Source organism: Juglans regia, chromosome 11 (genome assembly GCF_001411555.2).
Source record: "Juglans regia cultivar Chandler chromosome 11, Walnut 2.0, whole genome shotgun sequence".
Taxonomy (NCBI): domain Eukaryota; kingdom Viridiplantae; phylum Streptophyta; class Magnoliopsida; order Fagales; family Juglandaceae; genus Juglans; species Juglans regia.
This window is the reverse complement of record NC_049911.1, coordinates 3,989,897-4,014,025: the sequence shown is the minus strand read 5'-3', so window position 1 is coordinate 4,014,025 and position 24,129 is coordinate 3,989,897. Positions and strand designations below refer to the sequence as shown.

Here is a 24,129-nt window from a genome sequence, read left to right as displayed (position 1 = left end):
GAAATGATAGCCTAGTTATATATTTATCATTTTTAAAACAAGGTGATAGTTTGCATAAATGAATGAAAACTAATTTGGATTTAAGATTATGTCTCATATGCTTGTTGGATAATGAACTAAGAAGAGATGATTTTAAATGAATTAAATAAAATATTATTTTTTAATATTATTATTATTTTAAAATTTAAAAAAATTAAATTATTTATTATATAAAATATTAAAATTTAAAAAAATTATAATAATGAAATAAGATAGATTAAGAATATTTTTATATCCAAACGAGACTTTGATGTTTTGTCCCAAAGAGCAGCGCATTTTGAACATCTCCCCTAGTCATTAATTTGTAGCTATTTATTTTTGCAGGAGAGCTTCCTAAAAATGGTGGTGAACAAAACAGAAACAATACATATAAAAGCAAAATTCAGGCTATATTTCTTTTAATAAAATGAATGGAGATTGATTGTATAACGTTTAGAACAAAACATCAGGTAATATCATTTTAACATCTATGGTACCAAAGCTAATCACCCCCAGAGAGTACGTTTTATATGAGAGCTGGACAGTTTTTTGCTTTATGCTTTTCATGCATTGTTTTTGCATGAGAGAATCGCCCCCCCAAAACTACTACCATGAATAAAATGTTGTTATAAATCTTAAAATATCAATGGTATGAGTTGAGATGGAAAACTTGGCAGCCTGGCTTGTACGAATTCTTGGATGCAGCCTGTTCAAACTTCTTAATGGCAGCTTCATTTTCTTCTAAGCTGGTTTGGACAAAGAAACGTGCCCACCAAGATGCGCTTCTCATTTTTGCCTTCACAGTAAAAGTATAAACAACAGCCAAAATGAGGATTGATAAGAGATCGAGAAAAATGGCTACAGAAACATGTACTATATCACCACAAGATAAAGTATAAATCGAGCAATTGTCAATACCATATTACACGAAAATAAAGTATAAATATAGCGACTTTGAGGAAAGTGTGCCTTGACCCTTCCATTTTACTCGGTAATGATGAACCAACAGATTTTAGCCATGACAGAAGTCAGATCAATGACTGCCTAGTTCTTAAAGGTTTTAATATTGTAGAAGTGCCAACGATTGTTGAATCACAAAAGAAATTTGTTTGGAGGTTTTGAGTTAACAATTTTTTTTCCATTAAAAAGTGCCCCATCTAAGACATCAACAAGAACATGATTGGGAAGAGTAGTTCAATCAAACCAACCCAGGAGCTGAGAGATGCCATAAAAGAAATAGGAGTAACACTTACCGGCCGTCCAAATTTGGATAATTCAGCAACTTTAGCTCTCTGTTGACCAGGGTAACCTAAACATAATATTGAAAAGCAAAGAAAACTCAGAGATCATTACTAACAAGAAAGTAGTGTGTGCATGAATTAGAGGGGGAGAGAAACATAGAGATTGTCACACCAAAGTTCAAAACCGATATGGCTAGAGTGTAATTACTTCAGAACAATTATAAGAAGAGTCATAATGTAAAATAACATCACATGTGAATTTAATATTGAATTTGTTGCAATGGTAAGGAAAAATAAGGAAAAGGAAAAAATAAAAGTACCTGTAAAAATAACTAGACCATCAGCAGACACCCTTGCAAATTCAGGAAGGGTCTTGTTCAGGTATTTCGGAGACAAGTAATCCAAAGCGTCTGATACAATAACAAGGGAAAAAGATTTTGCTCTATAAGGTAGTGGGAACTTGATATCAGCCACGCGCACAAGGCCTTTTCGCACTAAATTCTTGCAAATTCCATCAGCATCCTCTATGTCATATGGTTCCACACCCCATGCCTCAGTTTCATCTTCTTTTAACAATTTAGAGACCACTGAACAAGTATCGGGGCCTACATGCAAAATTTTGTGCATGCTGTCACCGTATGCTTTCTTTAGCATAGGTATTGCTCTCTGAACTTCTTGCGTGCATGTAAAGTCACCTGCAAGATGAAATGAATTTCCGACTTGTATTCATACATATGGTTGAGGGCATATTGCGGATGGTGATTTCTTTGCACTAACTTAAAACTCGCTTTTGGCCAATAGGAATTGAACTTTTATCAGCTAAAAATTTTAAACTGACTGATTTCAATCTGATACAGATCGAAACACATCTGAGACATTCAGAACTTGTCTCGACAAGATACATAATGGGCAGCAAAACATGACCAACTCCAGATAGGATCATCGTGTAAAGCAGATCATATTATCTCAAGTAGCATATGAGTAAGGATTTTTTACTAAATGATTTCCCTTTTTATCTCAGATTATACATCCTAATATAAATGATTGTATCCAATAGTATTTTTTATGAGTTTTGGAGAAAATAACATATAAAGAGAATCTTGGATCTTGATAGGCAACAAACTCAAGAATTGAATGTATTTAAATATTGCTTGCTTAATAAGCTTACCAAAATCTCATGTTTAAAAGGCTGATGTTTCTAGAAAAAGCAACACTTAGTGAATATTTTTCACTATGAAGGCCACCCATTTTTGTCAATACATACTTTCTTTTTGTAAGAATAGACCCTTAGTATAAGTATGTACTGCTTGGTATAGGTTTAGTGTGCCTCTAGTGTACCCAAAAGAAAATCAACTTGAACTCAGCCATAAGGAATATAGCTCCTTAAAAAAAATTACTTTTGGTTCTCAGTATTTCAGAAGTTTAAAGAACAGATATAGTTCCTAAATTCCAAGAACCACATGGCAAGATATATTCACATGTTCAGTTACAAGGCAATAATAAGCATTCTTTTTTTTTTGTTTTTAATGGAGAGCAGGCCAAATAAATTTACCTTCAACCTTACTAAATGATTCTTTATCTCGTCCAAATAAACCTGTATCATTAAAATAAAAGTTACTTATAAAAAAAACAAAAAATAAAGTTAATCAAAGCAATAATTCAAGAACAAGAAAATGAAGAAAAAAACGTTTTCATCTAAAAAGCAAAGTACCCCAAGAACAAATCAACTAAATTCATGCTACGCCATGGCTAAATTTGACAGCAGCAAGCCAAATATGGCATGGCTAGCCTGCTGAGGCTAAAATTTAAAAATCACTTTACGTAATGAGTAGAGTGGTGTAGGCAGTCCAAATACAAACCTGAGCCACGAGAAGCATAGCCAATGAGAAGGAATGCTCCCTGTGAATTCCAACCAGAAGAAAAGAAGAAACTATTAGGTTATCAACTAATGGCTTGAGCTAGCTTTTGTACTATTTTAATACGGGCATGAAATTGAAAAACACAGTTAGTAACCAACAAGCATGATCCTCTAACTGAATAAAACCAAATTATAGAATCAAAAAAATATAAGCGATGTGTACATATGAACATTACCAGAAGGACGAGGCCCACAGATAATAAGGGAGAAGATTTTGATTTTGAATTTAAGGCTCCCACAAACGGAATGCTTCCACCACGTCGTGTGGAGCTTACTTGCCTCCTGGACATGACTACTTTTCTATAAAGCAAAAGGTCCACAAAACTGTACCTTGTTTGGAAAAGAAAACATAGGAGGAAAGTTAGCTTTTACAAGTCGATAAGCCTCGTAAAAATTGTAAACCTTAGCATTTGTTAAGCAGTGTTTGGTAGAGATGATTTTCATAGCCATTATATTATTCACAGAAGTTTGTATCACAGCCACTAACCCCATGAGATTCTTATTCAAGCATAGTGCAAAATTTACCATAATAAGGTCATTAAAATCACACATTCTCTATGCATTGAAATATAAAAACTATCCAGAAACATTGTCCAAGGGTATTAAGTATTAACATTCATTCGATGAATCTCTCCATTACAAAATTACGTAAATCAACATTACAAACTAATACAAACTAAAAATATTGCATAAACTAGACATGTTTATGGAAATCAAGTGTTACTTCTATTTGGAAGCCATAAGAACATCAAGCTCATCTAAACAACCACCCAAAAAATCAGAACTCTACATTTAAAGGCCGGCCGTGTTTACATTAAGAAAACAAAACTCGTGTTACTGTATATCCAGCTCGCAAATTCAGAAAGAGACAAAATTGAAAACTTCAATTCCTTTTCCTCCCCACCCTTTATCCAAGCAAACGAAAACAGAAGAAGCATAGAATGAGATGGGATAAGGATATTCCATAATCAACTTAGCTGCATGACCGTTATTAGAATCAAATAGAACTGAACTTGGAAGCTGAGCCCATCAGATTCAATGACACCAAATCGAAAAGAAAAAGGAGACGGATAACAAAAGAAACCAAAGAGAAGACGATGCATTCAGATCCAGTTTAAATCGTTGGGCTCCTTGAACCAGTTGATACAGTTTCAATAACCGGACTAATAATATGAGATATAACAAAAGCGAAGACGAATACTGAAAACCCAGTTCGGGTAGCTGAAGAGTAATTCGAGTTGGGATGTTTTACCTCAGAAAAGGAAACGAGCGCACCGCATTGAGATTTGGATCTTAGATCTGATGTCTGTGCGCGTTCCGCTTTTTAGCTTGCGATGCAGAGAGAGAGAGAGAGACACAGACAAACAGAGAGATGTGTAATTGAATTTATAATGTCGGAGTGCGTGTCTTTGTATTTGGGTGGGCATAACGCGCGCGGTAGCACGCGGTAATCATTCAATATAAATTACTTTATTCCATCGTGTGTCGGCTAGTTTGTATTTTTATTCTTATATATTATTTTTTAAAAATAATTTATTTACAATATTTTTTATAATATTTTATATAATTATATTTTAAATAAAAAATATTTTATAAAAATATCTTATAAAAATATCCTCATTTTATAATATTATTATATAATATGTTATGTATATATCAATACAAATTATTTTTTACAATTCTCGACTGTGAATTGTTGTTAGGATTTGGAAGAAAAATAAAAAATACATCAATCCTCCAAATGCTGCTCCAAAATTATCCATGAAACAATAGTTCGTTCCTATTCGTAATATCAATCTGAGCAAAAAAATGAAATAATTAATATGAAAAAGTCACGAGTTATCCAATTTAATTAATAAAAAAAAATTAATATACTTCACGTAAGGGTTTTTTAATAAAAGAAAATTCATCTCACAAATTGAGAGTTTAATGCGAGTATTTTAACGACAAAAATAATTTAACCACCGATAGATTTTATAAAATTAAATTTATAAATTAACATGACTTAATGATGTAATACATTTAATTGTAAAATTATTTTTATTATAAAATAGATCTAACATATCATATGAAATCACGTCAATTTATAAATTTACTTTTATAAAATCTCTTTATAACTATAACAATTCTCTTTTAACAATTTGTAATACTAATAACATCACGTAGAATACTGTATAAATAATACTATTGTTCATACTTCATATACTGTTCATAGAAATTCACTATAGCTCATTTTATGATTTGTTTGGAAATATAATTATTTTCAGATATTATTTATTTTATTACTATTCAAAAATTGGGTCGCGTATATTTTTATTATATTCTTAAATATTTTAAAAATAATTATAATATTATTAAAAAATAATTTTCTAATCACTAAATAAAAAAATGAATCGGAAAAATATCTCAGGACCACCTCTCGGTTGGCCAAGCATTTTCCTTCACAAACTATTAGCTATTATTTCTTATATATTCAAACATCACCGATACTTTTAATATCCAAACAAAGTTCGAGCAATCTCTATCTATTTTTTTTTTTTCCTCATTTTATAGATGTGGGATATTCTATTAGACGCGTGTTGTTGTATAATTGGATCCTGATACTAGAATATTTAGTTATTTACGTGACCACATTTTAGGCATGTAGTTGTGGTCAATATTAGGATGCGTTTATATATTGAATTGAATTAAGTTGAGTTGAGTTGAGATGATAAAATATTATTAAAATATTATTTTTTTAATATTATTATTTTGATATTTGAAAAAATTAAATTATTTATTATATTTTCTATTAAAATTTAAAAAAATTATAATGATAAATTGAGATAAATTAAAATAAATTTTAGAAACCAAACGAAGTATTTATTAAATATATGGTCCTTGTTTTGCCGTCATCCTCTTCTATGTTTTCTTACTCTCACTTTCCATAATGTTCTTTTCATATACCTTTCTTTTAAGCATGACCTCCCCTAACATTTTATATTTTATTATTATTGTTCAATACATTGTATTGAAATTAAATTAATTTAAAAATTAATTATTTTAAATCAATGAGTAAATTAATATATAGAAACTAAATCTGAATTTTTTAAAATATAAATTTATTTATAAATCTACAACACAAATAGATATTATTTACAAGATAAAATTAAATTTATAAAAATATTTTAATATAAATTATCTACATTAATTTATAAATATTTTGTTTTTTAATTTTTAATTTTTGGGGCCTCCTTTGCTTTTGGTAATGAATGAAATTAAGAAGCAGTACAGTCTGTACAATACATTTTATTGAAACTAAATTAATTTAAAAATTAATTATTTTAAATCAATGAGTAAATTAATATATAGAAACTAAATCTGAATTTTTTAAAATATAAATTTATTTATAAATCTAGAACACACATAGATATTATTTACATGATAAAATTAAATTTATAAAAATATTTTAATATAAATTATCTACATTAATTTATAAATATTTTATTTTTTAATTTTTATTTTTTGGGGCCTCCTTTGCTTTTGGTAATGAATGAATGAAATTAAGAAGCAGTACAGTCTGTACAGCACCGTATAATTCCAGTTTTTTGTCAGAAACTCCGAATTGGAGCATCTGACAGTCGGATCGACGGGACATCCTCCCAAAGCTTTGTGGCCCTACCTTTCTTTATTCATTCGAAGCGCTGCTTTACGAATCACGGGTCAAAGTTTGCTATTATGCAGAAGACTCAGATAGTGAACTATTTTATATTTTTGATTAAAAATTACTTTCTATACTGTAACGTTAGAGTGTTGGCATTGAATTAATTAAATATATTTTTATTTTTAAATTTAATAAATATCATCTATATTTACTCCACATAAAATTAATTAAATTATTTTCATCCAAACTATAAGTTACAGTAAATTCATTCTTCTTTTTAAATATGAAAAGAACTATAGAAAGTCTAAAAATATTTTTTAATATTATTATATTATAGATATGATATTTTTATTCATATGAGATTTTACTATCTATATATATATGAGATTATTATATTATAGATTATTAGATTGTGAAAATAAAAATGAATATGATTTGTTGGAGGTTATTAAAAATTATAAAAATAAAATAAAAATTAATAAAAAAATATAAATAATAAAAAATAATAATATTTTATTATTATAGAGAATGTGATGACTAATACAATTTAGACTTCAAGTTTTGAATGATTAGCTAAAAGTGAAAAAGTTACATATTAGTCAAAATTTAAAGAATATGATAGCCAATCCAATGCTAATGCTCTTAGATGAACATTCGACACAGATAAACTGTTTTCCATCCTCTACAATCTTTTAGGGCATCTTTGGATATTGAAAATTCTCAAAATTTATTATAATTTTATTTTCAGATATCATTAAATACAAAATATTTTTTTAATTTTTAATTTTTACGTTTTTAACTAATCATTATATAATTATGATTTAAATATAAAAATCAATATAATTTTTACAAACTTCAAAATAAAAATAATATATAAAAATAATATTTAAATAATTTTTTAATTTTATAATATTTTTATTCAATTTTTATTCTTTCTTTTATACAAAATTCTGAAATATTCAAATGTCCAAACATGTCTTTAATATAAACATAGAGTCTATAATATTAAATATTATTCATAAGAATATGAGTCCGAACATTAAATACACACGATACGTTTTTGAGCGGTACGTCTGATGTGGGGCTGAATCACGTAGCCCACCCATTAGACTAGGAATGGGACGCACCGCATCAAAGCAGACATCCCTCACCCTCTTAACCCAATCCCTCCCTCACCCTCGTCTGAGAGCATCCCCATCCGGATGCCTAAAACACTATTATCTCTAAAATTTAGAGATGAAATTTAGGGAAATTGATTTTGGCGCCTCCCATCCCATTCCCTAAATTAGGGATTACTTTTCGGGGATCTACAGTCGTTCCCCATATTTGGGGAACCACTGTACATCCCCAAATCGCCCGAACCCCAAATATGTTGCCCTTGGTCCCGCGTGTTCCTCTCTTCCCTCTCGATCGCCCTCGTTCGTGAAGGAGGCCCTCTCTCGCCCCGTCTGCCACCATTTACGGTGTCTTCTCTTCATCGACTCCACAGGAATGTAAGTTTTCTCTTCTCTATGAAACTCGCGCCCTCTTCTTCTCTCCATGGATGGACTCTGTCCTCTCTCGCAGAAATTGAACAAACTGAGCCTCTTTCCATGGTGAATCTCATATATTTTCGAGTTTTATTGTTATGATCTATTGTATTTGTCAGTTTTGCCACTTGAAATCCGAGAACCCTAGATTTCAATTACTACTCTAGGGTATGAATATTCATGGATCTGTGACCCATATTCACTGGATTTAGAATGCATGTATCTGCCATGGTTTTATTTTGTTCCTGGATTTATCGACTTCTTAGTGCTATTTCATCAATCGACTTGCTGCTATATACAAACACTGCATTTTATTGGGTGCTCTGCGGTTTGAATGAACAATTTTTGCTATGTATCATTCACGGCACAGTTACTTTATTGTCTGCCATGGATAAATCTCAGACATTGCTCTGCTTTGTGGAGCTTGTGTGGAGTGTTGTGCATCATTTGGTCATTAATTCCTGAAGCTGAGTGCGTATGAAAACTCCCCATTTTTGTATGGCCCGACTCTTTTTCCCTTTGAATCATTTACCATAATCCAGTTGGTTGTCATCAAACATGTCATGTTGTCCAATGAGACCAAATGGTGTTATTTTTTATGGCACTATTACTGTCATTTTGTCATTACCAGCTTCGAGCTCCCTTGTTGGTTTGTAGTATTTTTGTTAAATGATTTTTTATGAAAAATATTACTTGTATGTGTTTAGGAATTTATAATTCAACATGATACATTTCTTGTATCATTCAACATGACTATAATGAATATTTCTTGTTATATAATTTGTATTTTGTCAATGACCATATATGTTTGGGTACATATGGCTATATACTTTTGGTTTGTGCTGTTTTTGCCCCCCATAATCCATATAATGGAGACAAACATGTTGTGTATTATTAAACTTTAATGGTTTATGTCCATACAAAGCCACCCGAATGATATATGTCATCCTCTGATCACCACACATATAAAGCCATTTTTAATGACATTAACTGATTATTGATTGTGCTTTGTGCATCAATTTTTCATACAAATTTTTAATCCTATACTCTCTTCAATTTTCTGTTATTTAATCCTATACTCTCTTCAATTTTCTGTTCCTATACTCTCTTCAATTTTCTGTTCCTATACTCTCTTCAATTTTCTGTTCCTATACTCTCTTCAATTTTCTGTTATTTAATCCTATACTCTCTTCAATTTTCTCTTCAATTTTCTGTTATTTAATCCTATACTCTCTTCAATTTTCTGTTCCTACACTCTCTTCAATTTTCTGTTATTTAATCCTATACTCCCTTTTTCTGTTAGCTTATACTCTCTTCAATTTTTAATCCTACCTCATACCAGTTATTTAATCTGAGTTTGTGGCATGTGTTTGCTGGTTTGAGCTATTGTTATCTCTTTAATTATTGTTCCCATGGACTAAACTCTGTTAGTTTGACAAAGATAAAATCTGTTTTTATGTTCTTATGCACTTTGCATGCTGTTTAGTATTGGATTTTCCTTCTCTAACCCCTGGCTGTGAATCTGTCTGTGCTATTGGGACCTTTGCCGTGTTTAGTACTGATGAATAATTATTACTTGTGGGGGAGGGAGGGAGGGGGCTGCATGTCTACTGTTAGGCTATGATGATGGGGTTTAGTAAGATAATTCATAAGTGTTAATGGGCCCCATTGAGATGGCGGGGTAATCCTTACCCGAATGATCATACTGCAGTTTGTAATAGTTTTCACAAAAGGCACGTGGGGTTTGGGTAAGGTTTTGCAGCCATTTGATGTTGGGCTCCTCTCTCACACATGATGTAAATTTTGTAACCCATTCTGAGCCACATTTAAAACACACAAGTGTTTAGGGAAGTGGATGGGAATGCTCTTATTTTCACGTTTTCAAACTAAATTTTTTATTGGATCTGAGTTGTCTTAACCCCTCGGCTGTGATGATAAGACAATCCGAACATGATGATAGAACACTTTGGTCCATGGCATGGTAACCCGGATGGCCGATAAATAGTGGCAACCGGTTGTTGCAACCATGCAAGGGAGGGTGCCAAGTGTGTCGTCATACGTTGCCATAGGATTCCTGAGCCGGCTACAAAAATCACTTGCAAATTTTTTTCTTAATTTTCTAACATGTGTATCACATGTTTTATGTTTACAAATTTTTAGAGATGGACTCAGGAGAGCATGGAAATATGTTCTTCACCAGCCTCCTGACTCAGGAGCCTGAACTTGACTACATTTATGTTGGTCAAGGTGAACAACATCCCGTGACTTTGGATGACTCTCCACCCCCGCCCCAAGTAGATCCTCCCCCCTCTCAAAGAAAATCAGCCAGGGGTGCAAACTTCACCCCCGAAGAAGACAAGTTACTTGTCTCCGCATGGCTGAATAGTAGCATTGATGCCATCCAAGGAACGGACCAAAAACACGCCCAACTTTGGGAAAAAATTAGTCAATACTTCAATGATTATAAAGAAAGTACAAATGAGCGAAGTGTTGGGTCCTTAATACATCGGTGGTCTGCCATTCAAAAGGCGACGAACAAATTTTGTGCTAAACTCGCCCAAGTTGAAGGGCTGAATCAAAGTGGCATGACTGAGCAAGATAAGGTATAAGCATCCACTTTATTATTATTTATATGCATTATGTTCCCTTTATCTGCATTTTGGGTTGGTTAATTATTTGATTTTCATTTTGAATTGGAAGTTTGACAAAGCGAAGGTCATGTACCAATCGCTTGAGAAAACGGCATTTCAGTTCGAGCATTGTTGGCAGCTATTGAAAGACCAGCCGAAATGGAATCAGCGTTGCACAAAGGACGGGACAAAGCGAAGGTCGACGATGTCCCCTACATATTCGCGTACATCAGCAGTGGCAACTAATTCACCCATTGATTCAGTGGGTGGTACAGAGGGCGAGAATATGGATACTAATGATGTCATCGAATTGGATAGGCCAATAGGAAGAAAAGCTGAGAAAGGAAAACGTAAGGCCCAAGGTAGAGCCTCAGAAGAGCTTGTGGAGCTCAGCAAGAAAAGGTATACTCTCCTAGAGGAGTCACGTGCTCAGGAGAAAGAATTTTTCCGACTCAAGGCGGAGAAGATGGCATATGAACGAGAAATGGAGGAAAATAAAATTGGACAATAGGATGAGAGACTGAGGTTGGAGGCGGAGAAACTGGAAATCGCCCGGTTGGAGAGAGAGGAGCGCATAATGTTGCTCGATGTGAGTACGTTAAATGAAGTTCAGCAAGTATATTTCCAGCAACTTCAAAGAGAGATATTGGTGCGACGCAATGCATCCTCAGATTAAGGCTTTTATTTTTTTGTAACTAAACATTTATTCAGCACATAAATGTGATGTATATTATGAACCACTCGTTTATGGCACTTTTCTGCGTTTATTGTATTATATAATTTGTACGTTTGCAAAGTTTTATTAAGAAGATAGAAAACGTGATCGTCAAATTTAAATCATCAATGGAACGATGTTTCTTGATTACAACTCGACATTACAAATTCTTAAACTATTACAGATAATGAAAATATTACAATAACTTAAACTACATTTTCTTGAACCAAACATGTTTTTTGGAATGAAAATTCTAGAAACTTGAAATACACCGTCGCTACTAATGATAAAATAGAGACTCCAACACAACCTTCTCTTCTATTTTTGGGAATGGAATTGCCAGTGATGTTCAATTAAATCTGCTTGTAGTTGATGATGTGCCGAGCTATCCCTAATTTCATGATGGCGCTGAATGAAGTTCATAAACTCATTTGTTGGATTGCGCGACAATTCTGGAATATCATCATCAAGTTGATCGTACTCCATGTTCAGACCCTGACTATCATCACGCTCGTCCTCAATGATCATGTTATGTAGAATAACACATGTTTTCATTATATTTGTTAGGTCATTGACTTTGAATAATCGGGAAAGTCCACGAACGATTGCAAATCGTTGTTGAAATACTCCGAAGGCACGCTCGACATCTTTTCTTGCAGATTCTTGTGCTGTGGCAAAGTTTTTCTTCTTATTCCCTTGGGGTGATGGAATCGTCTTCACAAACGTTGGCCACTTAGGATAAATACCATCGGCAAGGTAGTACCCCATAGTGTAGTCGTTGCCATTGATTGTGTAATTGACTGGTGGAGCACGCCCTTGAGCAAGTTCCGTGAAAATAAAAGATCTCTCTAGCACATTAATATCGTTATGTGAACCGGGCATACCAAAAAATGCATGCCATATCCAAAGATCATATGAAGCAACTGCTTCTAAAATAATAGTTGGTTCACGGATGTGGCCAGAGTACATACCTTTCCAGGCAGCGGGACAATTTTTCCACTTCCAATGCATGCAATCAATGCTTCCTAGCATTCCTGGGAATCCCCGTTGTTCACCAACAACAAGCAATCGAGCAATATCATTGGCATTTGGAGACCGCAAATATTCATCTGAAAAAATAGTTACGATTGTCTTGCAAAATTTTTTGAGACTCTCCATTGCGGTGCTTTCTCCAATACGTATGTATTCATCCATAAAATCTCCAGTAACCCCATAGGCCAGCATTCTAAGTGCTGCGGTTATCTTTTGCATAGAAGATAAACCAAGTCTTCCGGCATTATCTCTTCTCTGGACGAAGTACGGCTCGTAAGCCTCTACCTCATTTAGGATACGGAGAAATAAGGGATGACTCATCCGAAATCTCCTTCGAAATAGATTGGAGGGATATACTGGATTTTCTGAGAAATAGTCACGAAAAATGCACTCATGCCCTTGAATATGATCACGCCGAATAAACTTACGACGTTGGCGATTGCCATGATGTCTTGATGACTCTCCATCAGCCTCGACATTAATAACAGCATCTAGCTCATCATCAGATGACAAGTATGTAAGTAATTTGCGAAAGAAAGAACGAGCCATTTAATGAAGGGAGTTAGAGATGAGACTTGGATTTTTGAGAATGTGAATGCAAGCAAAATGCGTATTTATAGAGAAAAAAGTTATCGTTACATATAAGACACAAAATGTTAACGTTGAAGAAAAGACAAAAAAAGTTACCGTTAGAGAAAAGACAAAAAAAGTTACTGTTGGAGAAGAGACAAAAAATGTTACCGTTTGATAAATGACAAAGCGTGTGTACTAATCATAACGAATTAAAAATGTTACCGTTATACTATTCTGCAAAATATTTATCATCAATAAGCGAGAAATGCACATATTTAAAAAAATTATTATTTTTAATATCGATATTGAATTGAAAATAATACTGGATCTGTCAAAAAAATCGTATAAGTATTTATAAAATGTGATATTTGAAAATAAGAGAATAAGACAAAATAGTTAGTAGTTAAAAATGGAAATGGAAGTGAGAAAAAATAATAAAGAAAGAATAGAAGAATATTATTTTAATAGAATAGAGAAAGGATAGGGAATGAGATGTAGAAGGTTTTATGAAAATGAGTAAAATTTAGGATAAAATTATAGGGAGTGTCCTTTTTAGCTAAAATTTAGAGAAAATTTTAGGCATCCGGATGGGGATGCTCTGAGTGGTTTCTCTCTCATCAAATCCTCATCCCTCTTGCTCGTCTCTCTCTCTTTCATCAAATCCGCTGCCACTCAATGCCGTGAACGCATCGGCATCGACGCCGACGCCGACGCCGTGAACTTCATCGGAGATCCCAAAAGCTTCACCATCTATGCCTAGAAAACTCCCCCCCCCCCTCAACACCGTGAACTCGTTGGTGTCGACGCTGCGTTGTTTTTAATTCTACTTGTTTTTGGTGTGGAGGGACCTTGGCTTTACAAATGGGTGGATTATTGCTTGAAATCGGCTTGGATGAAATAACCCTGATGCATGGAATGTGTTACGAACCTTGTTGTGAATCTGGTTCTAATATGGAATGTAGATGCAGTATTGTATTAAGGGAACCAACGAATGTAATGAAAGACTTCGGTAATGAAATAAGAGCAAGGCAGGGAAGGTGTTTGATAAATTTCCTCAAAGACTCGTACGTGTTTGATAAATTTCCTCATACACCCATATGCTCATGCAGAATAACAACCTAAACAAAATTCCAAAATAAATACTCCCTCTGAGCCAATTTACAATTTTATGTTTGCTCCAACAGTGGACAATATTCAATAGGAAAATGATTATACTCTAGTGCACAAATACACATGCCAACTCCAGACTGTGTTTATACTTGAGTTATGAGTTTATACTTGAGCATAAATGTTGTGTGGGATTTTCTGTTTATATTTGAGTTTCTGTTTCAATGGTAAAAGGAAATTAAGACTATGTTTTGAGAATATTTGTAACATGCTTATAACATATTTTATCTATATTTTAGTAAATGAATAGTTAAAGTTCTAATTTTGGTTCAAGTTATTGGACTGCAAGAGGGAAATATGTGGCTAGTTTTGAGAGACCTTTTTACTATTGTGGCATTCCATTGAAGCTACGTATTTCTGGTAAGGATACTAGTTTTGGTAGAAAGTTTTATAATTGTACCAACTATAAGAGCGACAAGCAATGTGACTTTTTTGAATGGATTGATCTTCAAATTGAACAAAACACATGCTGCAAGATGACGTTGGAATTAGCTCAAGAAGGAACGATAGGATACATGATGAACATGTAAAGATCGAACAAGCCATGAAGAAGAAGTACAAGGGAACCTTGAAAGCATTGTTTTTATTGTGGTTGTTTTTTTATTAGGATTTTTGCTATAAGTTTTATGTATCCAAGAAAAAATAATGTATGTCAGTCATTGCAAAGACTCGTAATCATTAAGTCATTTTTTGTAATGTGGATTTTTTTTCCCTAGAGATGCTCATTTCAATCTAGTTGTTGTTTCTTCTCATACTCATTATACTTCTCTGTTTTAGTACGCCCTCTCTGATATGTGATCATAACAGAGGCCGTTTTTTCCTCATTTGCGAGTTCTGCTGCCAAATAATAAACAATGTTAGCTGCATTTTCTTTTGTCCCTTTGGTTGGCCCTTCTGTTTCGGTAGGCCCTCTCTGATATGTGATCACTCTTATATGTGATCATAATAAACAAGACGAGTGAAGACGCTGACTTTGGTAAACATACTGGAGCCATCAGCAGGACGAGTGAAGACGCTGACTTTGGTAAACAAGATGCCAATTGCGAGCCATTAAGGTCAGGAACTCCACAACATAAAAAACATAAAATCTAGTTGTTGTATTCTGCTCATGAACTCCACAACATAAAAAAACATAAACCCTCATCCACTCCACAAAAATGAAATCACAAGTTCCATAAAATCATCAATAAGTTACATGAAATCTCATTCACTACACAAAATAAAAAAAACATAAAATTGAATTCACTCCATAAAAAGAACAAGTTCCCTAAAATCACTAATAAGTTACATAAAATCTTATTCACTCCACAATATCACAAAATAAGTTGATGAGCAATACATCATTCTTCATTCACTGTAACATAAGCCAAAATTCATCCAGAATGCAAAAGTTTCACTATTTCACTCCAAAGATCATTCACTGTAACATAAAAATAAAATCAATTATAGTTGTTAAAAAATTATCACCGTAACATAAAAATGAAATCAATACAAATATCACATACAATGTACAACTGAAGTAAAACTAAAGATCCAAGTTCTGAGATATGTTGTAGTCATATGCCCAAGATCCCTACAACAAAACACAAATAAAACACAAGAAATAAGTTCTTAGATTAAAACGTATAAAACTAAAAAAAATTTGTATTGACTATATACCTCATTGAATGACAGTTATTCTTTGCATGTCCCTCGTTCTTGCAAATGTTACAATGTTTTTTCTTTGCTGGTTGAGTCTCTTTTGGATTCTTTGTCTGCAAAGATTTTGGTCGTCCTTTTGTTAACACCCGTGGAGGATCCTTTATTGTTTGTGAAAAATTTGATACAACCTGACTTCTTAACATTACAGTATCATTGGTTGACATATCTCCACCTCCTAAATTTTTTTTCTAAATATTTTCAATTAAAAGCAACTCTTTATGGATCTTGTCTAAGGCAAGAAAGATGTGGTTGGATTTTTGTATTGACTGTGACCCAAGTTCTGAAATCTCAAAAATCATCATTAACTTGTTTTTTCTCATAGTAGGATCATCCTATGTTGTCACATGTGCTTCAGAAGTTGGTATTTCGAGAATGACTCGACTCTTAGCATTGACTGTCCATCTCTTTAGAATATAATGTTGTGGCAACATATCTAATTTGGATTTCTTGCCAAAGACACATAGAATAAGCCTACAAATAATTCTCATAAACTCATACATGTGGTATGTGCATGTTGCATTCTCTTGTCAACTCTCCAATGTCACATAATAGATAGAGGTTTCTTTACCATGGAGTGTTATTCCATATGTCTTGCTTTCACCATCCCTTTGAAATTTGGTTGACTTGTATCGTTGGCTAAAGACTTCCTTGTATAGACTAAGACTCTCTCTTCTTCAATTTTGTGACACGTTTTCAATATTACTCTTGTAGATTTTGTTCGCATATCATTTTTTTTCTCTTTAAAATAATATGTATCTAAGACTTTCTCATATTAATGCACAAAGTCATTCAACATAGTGCTTGAACGAACATAATCCTTAAAAAAACTTGCATCCTATTTTGTGCAACCAAGTGCCATATTCCAATTCAGGTTTGTATGAAATTCTAGCTCCACAATTCAAAGCAATAATTATTGATAAAATACACTATCAAAGAACTGTAGCTTTGACAATCTAGATGTATTTTGCCAACTAATTCACAAGCACTTTCTATGAAAATGGGAGAATTTTTTTTTTCAAAACAATGCATCTTCAAAAAACAAATCATGAAAGACAACAGTAGTGCTTGCGTCAAGACTGCGTGGTGGCTGTGGCGTTGGACTGCATGGCGGCTGTGGGTGGCGTTGGACTGCGTGGTGATTGTGGATGGCGACAGACTACATGGTGGCTAATTGCCCTGCATGAAACTGGTTGGCTTCGGATTGGATGGTTGCGTCAAGCTGCCTGGTGGCGGTGATTGGTGGAGAATATTAAAGGGCAAGCCGGAGCATCTAGTGGGTGGCTACGTCTGGTGGGTGGGTAACGAAACACTAGAGTGAAAATAGATTTGGGATATTTTGGGAAAAAATCTGATAGAGTGGTCCTCAAAATTTTTTAAAAATTTTTTACTACGTTACTGATATGGCAGTTGCCTATTGGATGTTGGTTTCACTCAAAAGTATATGGTGCCGCTCCAAAGCGGAACCGATGATTTATTGCTGATTGAATTGTCCAGAAATAAAGAAATTACTGCGCTTTTGTACATAATGGGTATATAAAATCGAAACTTGTACAGGTATACTCCACACATTTCAAACTCTCGAGGCTTGTTCAGCATAAAGCCAGACAACATAGAAGACAATCGACAGAGAAATTGAGAAAACCAGCGAACAAGCTCATGTGCATTTTCTTCTTCTAACCCAAGCCAGTTCCTTCAAAACCATAACTGAGGCGGAGGTGATTTGGGTGAATTTAGCTAGAGCAAGCGAATGGCATGTCCCGAGAGGCGCCTTTTTCATAAACCATGTTGCTGCTATTGCATGCTACTGTTCAACAGCTATGCTGGCATCCTCCGCACGAGGGGGCCTCCACTTCCGATGAAAGATACCCTTTTCCACTCCTTGTTCAGACTTCATCTTCTCATCCTGGATCCTTAGCTTCTCATCGATAAGTTCCAGTAACTCTTGCAAGCCAACTCCAGTGATGGCAGATGTTCTGATATGCGCACCAGGCAGACCTTGAGAACTCAAATCCTTATCCATTATGCAATCCTTAGAGGGCTCGTTTGTTTTTACATCCCCAGCCCTTCCAGAAAGAATTTCTTCCCCTGTGGTCTCTTCATGAAGCCAGCCATCTGAGTGATCACTTGGTTCATCATCCAAGGTGTCTACAAGATTCTCAGGTGACTGTTCGGACATATTATCATCATCATAATCAACAATTTGTTCTGCCATTGATGGATCAGATGCCACATCATCTTCATCTCCTGAGATACTGCTGCTGTCACCATCTTCACCATCATCCACGCCCTCTTCTTGATAATCAATCTGAGCAATTCTCAAAATTCAGAAGCAACATGATTTGATAATCAATTTTTTCCTCGGAAAATTACACTTCACTCCCACTACTACTGTTTTTGCAATATGACCACCAAACTATTAAGTTGTCACTTTGTCCCTCAATTTGAAGCATAAGCTCGTTAAGATAATGCCCCACAAACTGAGGAACAAAGTGAGAATTTTGATAGTTTGGTGGTCAAATTGCAAATAGTAATACCTTATTCCAAACTTCAATCATATTCCGAAGCTTCTCCTCTGATACCCCTAACTGCTGAAGAACTTGCAACACTGTTGACCGGTGCTCATCAAGATTAGGGGCAGTGCAATCCAACACATGCTGCAAGGACAAGAGCTTCTATCAGACGAGTCATCATACAGAATATACTTGAATGATTTGTTCCAAGTTAACCATGAAAAATCCGGAAACAAATTTGGTTTGGTTATTGACTCTGACTATTGCAGGACTAAGAAAAAAGGAGTGAAAGAAATATAACTTATCAAGGGATGCAAGCAGAACTCAAGACCTGTTCTTTCGTTAAAAATATCAAAGTTACATTCATTCCAGAGTAAACCATACCCTCACATGACAGCATGTATCTACAAAATCATCTGGATTCCCGTTCTTTCTTTAATTGAACATTTATATGTCCTATGCTATACGAGGGGTTACTGATTAATTGACTTGTACAAGGAGAATAACATATAGTTATAATTCTATAGGAATTATCTGATAAGGAGAATGTATCGTATCATCATAAAATCTATAAAGAAAATTGACTATACATATAAATGTTTCGGCACTTCTTTTCCCATCTCGTCAACCTTAATTTTAGCAAAGCAAGGAGAGCTATGGACTATAAATCAGAAAGGTTAAATTCCAATCTCCAGCAATTAAACCGTACCACAAGCAGGTCAGCTTCCACCACTTCTTCTAAAGTTGCATGAAATGCATCCACTAACTACAAAAATAGATTGAATTAGCGACAGAAAGTAGCAATAATCAAAAGCTGTTGAACAGGCTTTTCAATTACCTGAACAGGCAAATCTGATATAAATCCAACCGTATCACTAAAAAGCACCTTCCTCCTGAAAAAAACACTTGATCAAATCAGTGGAATAATAACTCTAACTAGGTGAATAATAAAACTTATTCTCAAAATTCAATGCACTACAGAGAGCGGAACATATAACTCGCTACTGAATGTATTACCCTGAAGGAAGAATAACACTTCTTAACCTAGGATCAACTGTTGCAAACAAGCTGCCAAAAAACAAAGTTCTCATCACCAGTCAGAAAAAGGGGAAGAAGTAGACATCAAAAATCAACAGCATAAACACAACACGGAACATAAATTTCAATAAGATATTTCACACGACGGTTAAAATACCGAGCATCACTATAAAGATCAGTGTTTGAGAGTGCACCAACCAATGTGGATTTTCCCTGTTATAAAAAATAATGCAAAAACATGTTAAATAAAAAAAGAAGCGTAAAAGTAAAATGTTTAGATTATATGCATAACAGCTATGAGGAGAAATGTAACTAAATTAAGAACACCTACAGCATTTGTGTACCCAATAACAGCAACAGTCTCTAACCCTTGCCCGCCTCCATGCCTTTTGCGAGCAGCACGTTGCAGAGCTCGTGTACGACGAACCTCTTCAATTTGTGCTAATAGACTATTTCTCCGTTCAAGAATTCTGGAATCATAGTTTCATTCAGTAAACATACTATAAATGCATGTCAATATAATCAGTAAACCACAGATCGAGACTCACTGACACAATTTGAAATGTTGTGTCAGGATAAAATTTAATTTTGAAGGGAAGGTCTACCTAGTCAAGTTCCTACAAATACGTGACGACATGCCCAAGGAAGATATCACTAGCATAGAACTTCCACATAGTAGAATGTTGAAACAAATTAAACGGTACATTGTTGAGGTCTTTTCCTTAGACAAGCCTATGTCCCGCATGAGGATACATGCACAGATGTTTTGACCACACTAAATTGAATTTTTCAGTTTCAAGCTGAAACCTTCACAGCTCCCAATAATGTCCATATTTATTATTACATCAACTTTCATCAGGCACAAAGATGAAGCCTATGCTCACGTGGGAAAAAAAGGCACAATCTACAGCATGTAGGAAGCAGTATATAGTTGAGGCATTAGTATCATGGAGCAAACCTTCGTCTTTGAAGCTGAAGTTCTGTTTCTCCTGCACCACTAATAAAGCCACGCCCCCCACTTCCTCTCCTGCAATGTTACCCCCCATCAGCAAAAAAGTGGTTCTTGCAATTCAAAGATAAACCTATACAAACACAGAAATGTGCGTACACAGAACATGGGCGTCTACAAGGATAGAGGTTCAGGTATGGTTACCTATATTCTTTTGAGAAGTCAGATAATTTAGATTAATGATCAGAACGAAATAAATAAAGGCATTAAATCGAAGAACCCGTAGCACTTTGAAATTCAAAAGGATAAAATTAGCAGGAAGCAAAAGAAAGAGGTTCTTGAACACCCCTCCTGAATGTTACAATCAAATCTATAACTTCAAAGGCAAAGGGAGAAAACTGATGGAGGAAATTAAAAAATTCTATGTAAACAGGGCACGGAGCTACCTAAATCATGTCAAATAAAATTAAAAGTAAAAACAAAGGGGAGAAACTTAAAATCTGAGTTAATGAAAATAATGTTTTTAATGAAGTGCATCATTCAATCATTTGATGCAACATCAGAAAACATGACTCTTAAGAACTATAACTAGAATAAACCAGAATCTCCATCTGGACACTTGGAATATCTCAGAATTCTGTGAATAGTAGTGAAATGGTCTGTGAATAGTAATGAGATGGTTAGAGTTAAGATGTTTTATTGGGTTTTGGAAAAGGAGAAAAAGTTTTATTGATTTTTGTGTTTTGTTTTGAAGTTTGTAAAAGTTGAAGATTTAAAATTAAAAAGTATTTTGTGTTTGAGTGATGTTTGGTAAAGAAATTGTGAGAAGTTTTGAGAATTTCTCATCTCATCTTTGTTGCCTAACATGCCGTATAAGACCAATTTCCTCAGCTCAGTAGCATCTAAACCAAACAGGTTCCACGGCTTATTCTCAAAAACCCAACATCAATTTAAAGCAACTTTCTTTTTTCTCCAAAATATAGTTCACTGACACACCATTAAGTAGATACGGGTGTGTGTAACATGTACTTAGTGCTTGTCACCAAAATTTACTCCAATTATAAATACCCATCACTATTCTGCTAAAAAAAATTTGGCAATGTTCTAACCCGCGGGCACTAACAACTTCGGCTTCTCCAGTTGCTCCAAAAGTAAAGCGTCCATCTAGGCCACGTATGCGAACAAGTCTTGTTTTCTTGTATGTTAGAGCTGCTAATTCAGCCTATAAAGACAAAATAACCAACATAAGGTTCACTGAAGCAGTTCTTCTCACTCAGTGACTTGAAGCATAAGAAAAATATTAAAATTTCTCAAGTAAAAAGCTAACAATTATACCTGTAACTTTGCCTCCTTTGTAAAAGCATGAGCATTAAATATCTCTATTATAAGACCCACACGATCCAGTACAGGTTTGTCCCATGCTCGCTGCGTTCATAATGGTAACATGAAAGAAAAGAAGCAATGTGAGACCTTCCTTATAGAATATAAGCATAATGGGATTAAAGCTCTACTTTATTTTCACTTATAAAAGAGAAACTGAATAGGCAGAACTTGCCTCCAAATTCCGTTGCTGAACCCCGGAGAGTATCGTATTTACAAAAACGGCATCCACTTCACCCTGTTAAAATCTCCGCAGTTGAATGCTGAGAATTCCATGAATAAAAACCGAAAATCAAACAATGAAGGGAAAATTGAAAAAAGTCTCTTGCCTTTGATTCAGCAACATATAGACTGCATTTGATAGTCTCAACTGTCCCTGGACCAAAATATGTGTCTGAACCAAAAAAGAAATGATGATTAAAAGAATAGTGTTCAAGTGAAGTACAAATTATAGACCCAGCAACGGTATGGTTAGTATCTTTTTCACGCAAAGTTGTAGAATATACAACAAAGATAAACATCCACCTCACGCTAGTTCTGACATAAATCCATTTAAATCCAAAACAAAATGTCCAAAGAAAAATAATAATAATGTGAACAGTTGCCGTACTTTCGAGCTCAGCGAGAATTTTCTACCGAATAAAGAAAATAATAATAATCACTTATTAAATCCATGAGGTCAATGTTTCTCGACCAGTACGATATCAAAAAGTAATTTTCATTGGCAGTATGTTACAAATTCCCATCCTAATAATTAATTAAAAGCCCTTCCTAGAATTTGAAGAGTAAAACCCGTTTGGGATGAAGGTTAAATAGAGACCTGCGCGAGCCATATGAGCTTTGGCAGCTGGGTTTTGAACAACAACATGTGGGGGCAAGGCCTTTTCGAAGAAATCGGTGTCGAAGTATCCATCTCGCTGTTCTTCGAGAGAGTTGGCGAGGCAGAGAGCTTCGTTGAGCTTAGCCTGCAAGAAGGTATCGGGGCGAAAGCGGGGCTGTACAACGAAGAGCTTGGGAGGGGTTATGGTATCCCTGTTGAAGAGCGAGACGCGGTCGTTTGCTTCCTCCTTGTTCTGCTTCGAGGAGTACGAGTAACGCGAGGTGAGAATGCGGAATGAAGGGGAAGAGAGAGCTTGAGGAGTAGAAGGAAATGGTGGTTGTGGTGGGTTTGAACAGAGCGAAGAAGTTAGGGTTCGCGTGAGAGACCTGAGGAGGATTCGTCCGAGCGAAATGGGTCTGATCATCTCAGAATTTGAGAGTCAGATTCACAACTGCGACTGTGACTCTGTCCGTCTATAGAAGTGTGGAAATTCAATTGGAAAACGGACAGAGGTGTGGGTATTGGTAGGGGTTTTAAGTTCTTGAAAATTTGTTATTTTCATTATTAATTATAATAAATTAACTTCTTCTCTTTTTTTATTTCCTTTTTTTTAAAAAAATATAAAATTATAGAAGAAATAATATGGCCTATTTTAAACTTATAAATCTTAATATTTATTGATTCAATTTTCAAATTATTTTAAATTTGTATAAGAAATTTATTTTAAATTATTGGTTATTATTTTTGGATAGTAATGTATTTTCAAGCATCGTGAGAGACACGTTCGTGGATTTAATTAATGTCGTAATTCATACTCTCATACTGTTGTGTGCTGTTCAATTTTGCTGAGGAAGAGATCGATATTTGCACTCTATTAGGGTACGTAAGTTTCCAGTATTTCTTTTAAAACAATAGGTAAATCTAACAAGATATAAAAAAATTAATTTTTTAATAATAAATTTTATTTTTTTAAAAAAAATTATGTAAAAGTTACAGACTCTATAATTATATGCTCGAGATCGAAAACATGTGCCATCAATTCTGTCCATGTCCAACTATTGATGCTAGTGCTTAGAAAACTTTTTGGGTATTCTAATTTGTAACATCATATCCAAGTAAAATTTATTTGTTTTTATTTAGGGATTTGTTTGTTAGAAGCGATTTGGCACACCAAATCGCGTACCACACTCATATAACTTTTTTTATAATAAAAATAAATAAAAGAATATCTTATATTTAATATTAATGCGTAATTGATACGCAAA

At 34.2% G+C, this 24,129-nt stretch overlaps 4 protein-coding genes across 5 annotated transcripts; 1 reads left to right on the top strand and 3 right to left on the bottom strand.

Moving 5' to 3' along the window:
- Nucleotides 1-409: 409 nt before the first annotated feature.
- LOC109013456 (probable pectin methylesterase CGR2) lies at nucleotides 410-4,586 on the bottom strand. 2 transcript variants are annotated; one of them, XM_035682950.1, is made up of 7 exons: nucleotides 4,430-4,586; nucleotides 3,354-3,507; nucleotides 3,119-3,158; nucleotides 2,812-2,853; nucleotides 1,580-1,954; nucleotides 1,272-1,327; nucleotides 410-814 (listed from the first exon to the last, which is right to left on the bottom strand). In XM_035682950.1, the coding sequence occupies exons 2-7, from the start codon at nucleotides 3,465-3,467 to the stop codon at nucleotides 662-664; spliced, it is 780 nt and encodes a 259-aa protein (XP_035538843.1). In that variant the 5' UTR covers nucleotides 3,468-3,507; nucleotides 4,430-4,586; the 3' UTR covers nucleotides 410-661. The 2 variants fall into 2 exon arrangements, with proteins under 2 accessions (XP_035538843.1, XP_035538844.1); XM_035682951.1 differs by having other exon boundaries at nucleotides 3,354-3,501; nucleotides 4,430-4,550.
- Nucleotides 4,587-10,511: 5,925 nt separating this feature from the next.
- On the top strand, nucleotides 10,512-11,490 carry LOC108981774 (glutathione S-transferase T3-like). The gene is made up of 2 exons (XM_035695625.1): nucleotides 10,512-10,952; nucleotides 11,050-11,490. The coding sequence occupies exons 1-2, from the start codon at nucleotides 10,512-10,514 to the stop codon at nucleotides 11,488-11,490; spliced, it is 882 nt and encodes a 293-aa protein (XP_035551518.1).
- A 509-nt stretch (nucleotides 11,491-11,999) lies between these two features.
- Nucleotides 12,000-13,275, bottom strand: LOC108981773. Its single transcript, XM_035695624.1, has 2 exons — nucleotides 12,666-13,275; nucleotides 12,000-12,542 (listed from the first exon to the last, which is right to left on the bottom strand). Exons 1-2 carry the CDS (start codon nucleotides 13,273-13,275, stop codon nucleotides 12,013-12,015), a joined length of 1,140 nt encoding a protein of 379 aa, XP_035551517.1. The 3' UTR covers nucleotides 12,000-12,012.
- Nucleotides 13,276-17,664: 4,389 nt separating this feature from the next.
- On the bottom strand, nucleotides 17,665-23,364 carry LOC108987865 (GTP-binding protein At3g49725, chloroplastic). Its single transcript, XM_018960899.2, has 13 exons — nucleotides 22,865-23,364; nucleotides 22,374-22,438; nucleotides 22,220-22,282; nucleotides 22,000-22,089; nucleotides 21,774-21,886; nucleotides 20,674-20,742; nucleotides 20,047-20,185; nucleotides 19,873-19,928; nucleotides 19,695-19,745; nucleotides 19,516-19,570; nucleotides 19,387-19,443; nucleotides 18,702-18,821; nucleotides 17,665-18,472 (listed from the first exon to the last, which is right to left on the bottom strand). Exons 1-13 carry the CDS (start codon nucleotides 23,286-23,288, stop codon nucleotides 17,969-17,971), a joined length of 1,806 nt encoding a protein of 601 aa, XP_018816444.2. The 5' UTR covers nucleotides 23,289-23,364; the 3' UTR covers nucleotides 17,665-17,968.
- Between the last annotated feature and the right edge of the window lie 765 nt (nucleotides 23,365-24,129).

Coding starts and splice junctions, on each gene's coding strand:
- LOC108987865 (XM_018960899.2), bottom strand. CDS start 23,288: ATGATCAGACCCATTTCGCTCGGACGAATCCTCCTCAGGTCTCTCACG. Junction 22,090..22,219: donor TTCAGCAACGGAATTTGGAG/GCAAGTTCTGCC, acceptor TTATGAACGCAG/CGAGCATGGGACAAACCTGT. Junction 21,887..21,999: donor CAAAGGAGGCAAAGTTACAG/GTATAATTGTTA, acceptor TTGTCTTTATAG/GCTGAATTAGCAGCTCTAAC.
- LOC108981773 (XM_035695624.1), bottom strand. CDS start 13,275: ATGGCTCGTTCTTTCTTTCGCAAATTACTTACATACTTGTCATCTGAT. Junction 12,543..12,665: donor TTGTCCCGCTGCCTGGAAAG/GTATGTACTCTG, acceptor TTAATGTGCTAG/AGAGATCTTTTATTTTCACG.
- LOC109013456 (XM_035682950.1), bottom strand. CDS start 3,467: ATGTCCAGGAGGCAAGTAAGCTCCACACGACGTGGTGGAAGCATTCCG. Junction 2,854..3,118: donor CTATGCTTCTCGTGGCTCAG/GTTTGTATTTGG, acceptor TTAATGATACAG/GTTTATTTGGACGAGATAAA. Junction 1,328..1,579: donor TGGTCTAGTTATTTTTACAG/GTACTTTTATTT, acceptor TATTATGTTTAG/GTTACCCTGGTCAACAGAGA.
- LOC108981774 (XM_035695625.1), top strand. CDS start 10,512: ATGGACTCAGGAGAGCATGGAAATATGTTCTTCACCAGCCTCCTGACT. Junction 10,953..11,049: donor GCATGACTGAGCAAGATAAG/GTATAAGCATCC, acceptor TTGAATTGGAAG/TTTGACAAAGCGAAGGTCAT.